The 8,847-nt window shown below is 60.9% G+C and overlaps 1 protein-coding gene across 1 annotated transcript; it reads right to left on the bottom strand.

Annotated features, from left to right (window-relative positions):
* Positions 1-3,406: 3,406 nt before the first annotated feature.
* On the bottom strand, positions 3,407-8,647 carry GSDMD (gasdermin D). Its single transcript, XM_011975648.1, has 11 exons — positions 8,502-8,647; positions 7,334-7,554; positions 6,912-7,104; positions 5,812-5,980; positions 5,360-5,462; positions 5,043-5,096; positions 4,639-4,725; positions 4,333-4,505; positions 4,114-4,255; positions 3,942-4,015; positions 3,407-3,806 (listed from the first exon to the last, which is right to left on the bottom strand). The coding sequence occupies exons 2-11, from the start codon at positions 7,548-7,550 to the stop codon at positions 3,564-3,566; spliced, it is 1,455 nt and encodes a 484-aa protein (XP_011831038.1). The 5' UTR covers positions 7,551-7,554; positions 8,502-8,647; the 3' UTR covers positions 3,407-3,563.
* Between the last annotated feature and the right edge of the window lie 200 nt (positions 8,648-8,847).

The raw sequence follows: 8,847 nt of genomic DNA, 5'->3' as shown, positions 1-8,847 counted from the left end.
AAGCGCCCGCCACCTCGCCCGGCTAGTTTTTTGTATTTTTTAGTAGAGACGGGGTTTCACCGGGTTAGCCAGGATGGTCTCGATCTCCTGACCTCGGGATCCTCTCATCTCAGCCTCCCAAAGTGCTGGGATTACAGGCTTGAGCCACCGCGCCCGGCCGCATCTGTTTCGAATGTGGTTATGGGAGCTGACCCTGGTCCAAGATCTGGCTCAGGCTGGGGTCATAAGCCATAGGCCCCGACATGGCCCCAGGTAAAGAGCCGGTTTGGCAGCAGGGTTAAAGGTCAGGCAGACTCCAGGCACAGGCTACGACCAGGTCAGGTTGGGTTAACCGTAAGACAGAGAAGCTGCACTCTGGTCTAACAGGCACGGAATGGATGGGGTTAGAGCTGTCAGCACTGGGGTGAGGGTCTCTTTGCAGGTCATATGCAGGAAGCTGAGGATCAGGTCAAGGGCATGGGTCTCTGTGGAGCAGGGGGCAAGGTTTGGTGGATTAGTTTGCATCCTCCACAGCAGATACCAAAACGGGATTCAACATACAAGAAACAGATCAATAGAAAGTCAGAGAGGCCAGAGGCCACCAGATGCCCAGTGAAGGTCAGATGGAAGCACCTTGGACGTCCGTGCTAGCCTTCAGGAAGCTCTCAAGCCAGCCATCTGTCTGAGGTCCGCACCTCCAAGGACAGGCTGGGAGCACCCATGGGGGGCACACCCTCAGCACTGGCAGGGACGGGTTTTAGGACACAGCCACATGGATCCTCTCGGTAGCAGCCCCAAAGAGGGAAGCAAGCCCGGCCTCCTTGCTCACTTTGCAACCAGGAGCCAGCCCCCAGGGCAAGCATGTGCTGCCAGCCTAGCAGAGGCATGCCCACACCGCACAGCACGCTGGACAGTCTTGCGGGCAAACCCAACAGTGACGTTATGCTCACTCCAGATGGGGGCTCAGGCGGGAGCGCACTGCGGTGTGCAGGCAGCACCCCGTGCTCCTCCCCTCCCTCATGGTGCCCAGGAGAGTCTGTGCCATCCTGCAGCAGGCTGTCTGCAGTACAGGCATGGCTTGCACCACACAGCTGCCTGTTAGGAATGTGTCCAGCCCCGCCTTGCTCTGGCACTGCCCAGAACCTGGTTGCCCTGCCAGAGGAGTGAGGTTCATGTAAAGTCCACCTGGTCTCTGGAGTGTGACTCTTCCCTGCTGGAATTCCTGGGAGGCTCCAGGTGGCACAGGGGGCTGGTCCCTCCATGGGGATGCTGTGGCCCCCGGGGTCCATCAGACCCACCTGCAGAGAGCCCACCCCAGGGCAAATCTTCCAACGGGGTCTAAGATTGGAGGGCAAGAGGGCAGGTGCACCCCGACACTCATTCCCTTTCCACCTCTAGCCAGCGGGCCAGGACAGTCTTGGCCTTGATGCCTAATCTCTAAGGGGCAATGTTGCCAAGAGCTCACTGGTGGCGCAACACTCAAGATGGGGCTCAGGTGTGGCCTATCGCGTGGCATGGCCTTGATGGTCTCAGGGCGCCGAGGCTTTGCCCTGTGTGCCTGCCCATTTCAAATGCTTTCTTGGACCGGGGCTACTCCTACCCCACTCACCCTTTCGAGTTACCCGAAAGGGTTTTCAAAGGAGGACCATGAGTCTGAGAGGCGTTGAGTTTCTCCTACACTGTGGGTGGGAGTGTCTAGGAAGTTCTGTAACTTGGATCTGAGATATCTGGAGTTTGCTTTGTCTCCTATTTCAATGTTAATGTCACTATTCATAGCAATATCCCATGTCTACAAAACATTAAAAAATTAGCCAGGACTGGTGGTATGTGCTTATAGTCCAGCTACTCAGCAGGCTGAGGCGGGAGATCTCCTTGAGCTCAGGAGATCGAGGCTGCTATGAACCATGATTGTGTCACTACGCAGCCTGGGCGACAGAACAGGACCCTGTCTCTTAAAAAAAATTTTTTTTAAAAGTCCGCCGGGCGAGGTGGCTCACACCTGTATTCCCAACACTTTGAGAGGCTGAGGTGGATGGATCACAAGGTCAAGAGATCAAGACCATCCTGGCCAACATGGAGAAACCCCGTATCTAGTAAAAATGCAAAAATTAGCCGGGTGTGGTGGTGCGTGCCTGTAGTCTCAGCTACTTGGGAGGCTGAGGCAGGAGAACTGCGGGAGGCAGAGGTTGCAGTGAGCCGAGATCACGCTACTGCACTCCAGCCTGGCGACAGAGACTCTGTCTCAAAATATACATAAATAAATAAAAATAAAAATAAAATTAAAAAAAAAGATCAGGCCGGGCACGGTGGCTCAAGCCTGTAATCCCAGCACTTTGGGAGGCCGAGACAGGCGGATCACGAGGTCAGGAGATCGAGGCCATCATGGCTAACACGGTGAAACCCCGTCTCTACTAAAAATACAAAAAACTAGCCGGGCGAGGTGGCGGGCGCCTGTAGTCCCAGCTACTCTGGAGGCTGAGGCAGGAGAATGGCGTAAACCCAGGAGGTGGAGCTTGCAGTGAGCTGAGATCCGGCCACTGCACTCCAGCCTGGGCAGCAGAGCGAGACTCCGTCTCAAAAAAAAAAAAAAAAAGATCACTGTTGGGCCTGGATACCAGGTTTTCTGGTGGATTTAATGTCCCAGTTGTAGCTGAGTCCACTGTTCCTTCTCTTTTGCAAGCTCTGCAAGTTGTGTGGCCATTGTGTGCCCTGCTAGAAGCAGGGAAGGCTAGCCACCGTGTGCAGGTAGACTGGTCCCCACCAAGGAAGGCTGTCCACTCTCCCAGGAACAATAACTCCCTGGCCACACCAAGTGTTGTGTGTCCCTCCCTGGACCTGGAGGCCACAGCTGCTGAGCTCCTGCAAGTAAGCAACTTGATGTGACTCTGGACCTGCTTAATTCCCACAGGCCAGGGGACCTCCTCTCTCCAGGCTCTTAGCTCAGGCGAGCAGATGAGGGTGAAATGGACTAAAGGTCAGTTTCTTTAGTATTGCTTCTCCGGGAACCTCCTGTGTGGCCCCAGGAAGACAGGGCCTGTCATCAGTCACACCTGCACCCCTAAAGCACCTGTGGGCCGAGGATGGCCACGCCCTTCTGCGGCACACGCCTCAAGCTCCCTGAAGCAGAGGTTCCTGCCATGCCTCAGCCATGGACATGCCTGGTGGAACTGTCTCACCTAAATCGCCCTGCCCTTCCTCACAGGCAGAGAAACACACAGACAGGGGTGGGCAGGGCCACGGGCCCATTACTCTAGAGCAGCCAAGCCCAGCATGGGGCTCCCCTTAGCTCTAGGGTGCAAAAGAAGCCGGACGATGCAGACACACCTGCACGTGGCCCTGATGTCCCTCCTGATCCTGCATAGGTACTGTCCCCACCCCTACCCACCCTACCCAGATCCAGGACCCCTCAAAAACTCTGCTACCAGCCTTTCCTTCGTACACCACCTTTACTGTGTTTCCCCAGCTCCTGGGCCCCATGGTAGACTGGCCACGTGGCTGCTGGGCTTCTGGCCTTCCTAGGGCTGGCAGCTGGTGGGCAAACACTCTGCCCTGCTGGAGAGCTGCCAGGCCATGCTGGGCACAGGCTAGTGGGGCTCCTGGCTCAGTCCTGATAGCAGTGCCAGGGAGGCGTAGAGTGCACACATGCGGCCCTGGGCCTGCGGCTCCCAGCACACGTGGGGCGTGTCCTCCCCCAGCTCCAGGCCACACTCCTCCAGCAAGACCCAGGCCGGTGCCCCTTCACCCCAGCTGCTCCCCAGGAGCCCGGGGGGCAGGGACACGGTGCTGCGCTCCTGCCATGGGGCACTCTGCTCCAAGAGGCTGCCCACCTGCCAAGACAGGGCAGGAGTTTGTCAGATGGGGAAACCTGGGCACCTTGGGCCTGCCCATACCATCCCTTCTCAGGTGCAACAGGGCCCCTTCCACTGGCTCAGCCCATCCTCCTGCAGCCCGAACCCTCTCACCAGCTCGAGTGGCCCCAACAGGGTCTGCGACTCCAGCGCCTCCGCCAGCAGCTTGTGCTGCGTTTCACTTAGCACTGGGAGAGAGTCAGGTAAGAGGCGGTTCCTGAAGGCCCATCTGGGAACTCCCACCTCTCTCCCTCCCACTCCCCACCTGCCCCCAGGGGCCGCTCACTGGTCAGCGCCCCCAGCAGGTAGACAACGGGGACGGCAAGTTCTGGCACCAGCATTCTGGATTCCAACACCAGGCACTCCAGGACAGCACCTGCTGGACCGTCCAGGGGCTCCACTGGCCCAAGGCTCGAGCCCTGCTCCAGCTGTGGGCATGGGAGGGGCAGGTGAGCCTGGCTGGCTGGGCAGGCCCTGTGTGCCCCGGGCACCCTCCCCTGCTCACCGCCTCCTCCAAGGCTCGCAGGGCCAGCTGGTCCCGCAGCACCCCCTCCAGGCCCTCCAGCAGCAGCTGGCACAGCTCTCTGTCCAAGAGCTCCAGTTCCTTGGAGATGGCCTCCACCTCTGCCCTTAGGCCCTGGAAGTCTTCAGTGAACGTCCCCTCCGCAGGGACCCCATCTGTAGGAACAGAGGAGCTGGCACTGCCTAGGTGCTTACAGGGCCCTGGAAAGCCTTGGTCAGGATAGACAGACTCCAGGGGGCAGAAGGAGAGCCCACCAAAGGTCCCCAGGGCGGTCAGGAGGGCACTGACCTGCCGAGAAGTTGTGGAGGCACCCCATCATGGAGAGGACTGAGGGCAGCTGTGGCCAGGCGCCTACACTCCTGGAAGGCTTGTGGCCTGGTCAGGGGTATGGGAGGGCAGGGCTGGTCAGTGCAGGAGATGGGTGTCTGAGCCAGAGAGGGCTGAGGCCTTCCCTGGGCCGTCACAGCCCCGGTCACCACCTCTAACAATGGCAGCCCAGGGCAGGGAGGGGGCCAGGGAGGCCCAGGGTCAGCTGTCCTGTGTCACCCCTTGTGTGTGTATGGGGGGTGCCCACCGCCTCAGGGGGCTGCCCGGCCTCCCTATGCCCTGAGAACATGAGAAGAAAGCCTCAATTGCCAAGGAAGCGTGCTTTTCCCACTGGACACCCCACGCTGGGGTCTCTCGGTTCTCACCTGTCGGGGGCGGCTGGAAGGTCCTCTGCTTCTTATCCGGGAAGAGAAGGATGTCTGCCAGCCAGGTGGGAACAGACAGGGACAGGCATGTCACCTAGATCCCAGCCTCCCCTCCCCTCCCCTACTGGGAGTTCCCTTCCAGCTCAGGCCCTGCCCAATCACCCACACACCAGAGCACAGGACCTCAGCCACCTGCCAGACACAGGACGTTGTTCAGCCAGGGGCCCACAGCAGCCCATGCTGGCAGGTAGCTCTCCCCAGGCCTCCCTGCTTCTCTTCCAGAGCCTGGGCCCGAGACACCCCCAACTCCAGCTCACCCAAGTCAGAGTTAATAACCAGCTGGGCCACTCGGAATGCGAGGATGCTGCCCGAGGGGATGGTGACCGTCTTCTTCTGGCTCAGGTGGCCCTGGCCCTCACCCTGAGGCATGAAGATGGGCTCAGGCCTGGGCCCTGGGCACCAGACTGTGGGGTGTGGGTGTGGGCTGGGTGCGGGTGTGGGCTGGGTGCAGGTGTGGGCTGGGTGCTGGTGTGGGCTGGGTGCAGGTGTGGGCTGGGTGCTGGTGTGGGCTGGGTGTGGGTGTGGGCTGGGTGCAGGTGTGGGCTGGGTGCTGGGGGCAGGCCTGCCACCAGGTGACTTCAGCTCCGCAGCCAAGCACAGGGCTGGGAGCTGCTCTGAGGGGCCTTGGCAGAGCTCAGCCCCACAGCCTCCATCACCCGCCGCTGCATGCCCATGTGGGGCCAAGTGTGGCCCGGGGCTGGCTACATACCTGCAAGCACATGGCTCCCGGCAGGGAAAACTGGCCCGAACCCTCCCGCTTGTGGGTCTGTGTGACTTCCACCTCCTTCTGCGTCTGTAGCACCTCCGTCACCACATACACGTTGTCCCCGCGGCTCCGCAGCTGCTGCAGGATTTTGTGCTCTGGCTGCTGCAGGTGCCTGTGGTCCGAGAAGCCACAAGCTCACTGGGCCGCAGTCCCCGAAGATGTCTTCCCTCCCCTCACAGCCCCATGCCACTGGGGGAGGTGGTGCAGAGGGGCCTCCAGATGTCTGTGGATGCCAGGGCACCGGCAGCCTCTCTGTGGGCTCCCCACGGGGACGGGATCCCATGGGGAAAGGTGGACTCGGGGACTCCAAGTCCAGACTTGGGGAGCAGCCCCCTCATCTGGGCCCCTATGTTCACACCACCACTTGTCCTCACAGCAGCCTGGGGCTCAGTCTGGTCCTTAGGATCCAGTCCTGGCAGCTGAGGCCCCAGATGACCCCTGCAGCGTCCTTCCACAACCCGGTTCCAGCCACAGCGCTCCTTTGCCTTTGGGACTTTTCAGATGCCCCAAGGTTGTGACCTTCCCAAGAGCAAGGCTGGGACTGGGCACAGTGGCTCACCCTGTAATCCCAGCCCTTTGGGAGGCCGAGGCAGGAGGATTGCTTGAGACCAGGAGTTCAAGACCACCCTGGCCAAGACAGCAAAACCTCACCTCAAAAAATAATTTAAAAAATAAATAATTTTTTTTTTTTTTTTTTGAGACAGAGTCTTGCTCTGTCACCCAGGCTAGAGTGCAGTGGTGTGATCTCGGCTCACTGAAAGCTCCGCCTCCCGGGTTCACGCCATTCTCCTGCCTCGGCCTCCTGAGTAGCTGGGATTACAGGCGTCTGCCACCACACCCGGCTAATTTTTGTGTATTTAGTAGAGACAGGGTTTCACCATGTTCACCAGGCTGGTCTTGAACTTCTGACCTCAGGTGATCCACCTGCCTCAGCCTCCCAAAGTGCTGGGATTACAGGCGTGAGCCACCACACCCGGCTAAAAATAAATAAATAAAAGCAGGGTTGCTTGGGGTCGGTGGGGCCCTGCCCTCTTTGGGCCCACCTCTCATGGAGCAGGGTCTGCCAGGTGTTCGGGTCCACACTCAGTGAGTACACATGCATTGAGGTGCTGGAGCTGTCAGACACCGAGGCCCCGCCTGCGATCTTCGCCTGTCCTGGGGCTGACAGCTCCACGCCGCCCCGTAGCTGCCCATCCACGGCGTCGTAGAAGTGGAAGGTGCTGCCACGCTGCAAATCTAAAGCAAGACCAGACCTGAGGCCCTGCCCACCCACCCCGCCTCTCCCCTGCCCCCACCAGCCCTGTCCCATAACCAGGGCAGAGGGACCTTTGGAAAAGCCCTGCCCTCTGGAAGGGAGGCCCAGAGCTAGAGCCTGCAGAGCACGGCGGGTGGCTGGCTGGACCTGGCCCACTGCCCTCTCCCACCCAGCCTCCCTGGGGCTCTGCCTCAGCACCACGTCAGGCACCTGGTTCTGGGGCATCCGGCTCCAGGATGTCCTTGATTGACAGGTTGAGAGGCTTATAACAGGGTTTCCAGAACCATGAGCTTGAGGGCTTCCTGACCACCAGGAAGTAGGGCTGGAAGCCAGGGGAGTCCTTTGGGCTGGTCATGGGGATGAGCTCCCCACTGCGGTCCAGCTCCTGGACCACTCTCCGGACCACCCACTCAAAGGCTGACCCCATGCTCCTGAGGAGGGAAAATGGGTGAGGCATTGTGCCCTCCGCGGGAGGGCAGGAGGGAGTGGGAGAAGGGTCAGCACCTGGATGCCTCCCATGGTGGGGGACTCCCTCCCTCCAGAGCAGGCCTGCTCAGCTCATCCTGGGATGCTCCCGCTGGCAGAAAACTCCTGTCCCCGGCTGCTCCCCAACACAGAAATAGTGTCCTCCCTGCTGTCTACGGGGCCATGAGCACCTCCAGCCCGGGACAGTGGGGCCTGATGCCCAGACCTGCTCTAACACAGAGGGCTCTGTCCGCTAGAATGGTTGCCTCTGGCTGCGAGGAAACAAGCTGTCACCTTCTGAAAAGGCACAGGGACTCACTGTAAGACCCAGCCAGAGTGTCGCCCCATCCCAGCTGCGTCCTCCAGGGCCTTCTCTGTGTCTAGGCCACCTGTCCAAGGCTGAGGCTTCAGGCGTCAGAGGCCATAGCGGGCCTCTGCTGGAATACGGGTCACCTGGGCCCCAGTGGAGGGGCCGCGGCTGCCCCAGGAAGCCTCTGAGTGCTGGCCCTGCTGAAAGTGGAGGCTGGGTCCAGAAGGCAGCTGGGGGCGGGACGAACACCAGCCCGGACACCTGGACCTGGACGGCGGACCTGGGAGTCAAGCCCAAGCCCAGGTCCAAAGGCGGGGCCCCTGGGCTGGCCAAGGGCAGCCTTCCCCGCAGCCTGGAGCTTCCCTCCCCGCAGCCCGGACCTTCCCTCCCCGCAGCCCGGACCTTCCCTCCCCGCAGCCTGGACTTTCCCTCCCCGAAGCCTGGACCTTCCGCTCCAGTGTGCGGCGCGGAGCCTTCCGGGTGAACGCTGGGACCGTGGACGCAGGGGCGCAGCAAGGTCAGCATCCCCGACCCGGGAGCCAGCGACCGGCCCCACCCAGGAGCTCCAGCCAGGCCGGGGGAGGGAGCGGGGCAGCAGCTCACCGTGACCGTCGGTGGCCCGAGGGGCGCGTCTGGTCTCCCTGGGAGCTGTCCGGCGAGCGGAATTCCGCGGAGGTGCCCAAACCTAAAAGTGAAACTGCGACCCGACGCAGGGCCCGCCCAGGACACCCTCCCGGAACTGTCCCGGAGAGCCCGCCCCCGGCCCCTTTCCTGCCCCCTCTTCCCGCAAGTCGGCCTGGAGCATCAGCCTCGTGCGTCCCGAGGAACCTCGGCCTGGCGCCCCATCCTGCTAGGCTCAAACTTCGTAGCGCTTTGTGGTTTTTCTTAAAATTCTGGACCTGTGCCTGGGCAGATCACCTGAGGTCGGGAGTTCAAGATCAACCTGACC

The sequence above is a fragment of the Mandrillus leucophaeus genome, unplaced genomic scaffold, assembly GCF_000951045.1.
Source record: "Mandrillus leucophaeus isolate KB7577 unplaced genomic scaffold, Mleu.le_1.0 Scaffold158, whole genome shotgun sequence".
NCBI lineage: Eukaryota > Metazoa > Chordata > Mammalia > Primates > Cercopithecidae > Mandrillus > Mandrillus leucophaeus.
This window is presented reverse-complemented; position numbering and strand designations above follow the sequence as displayed.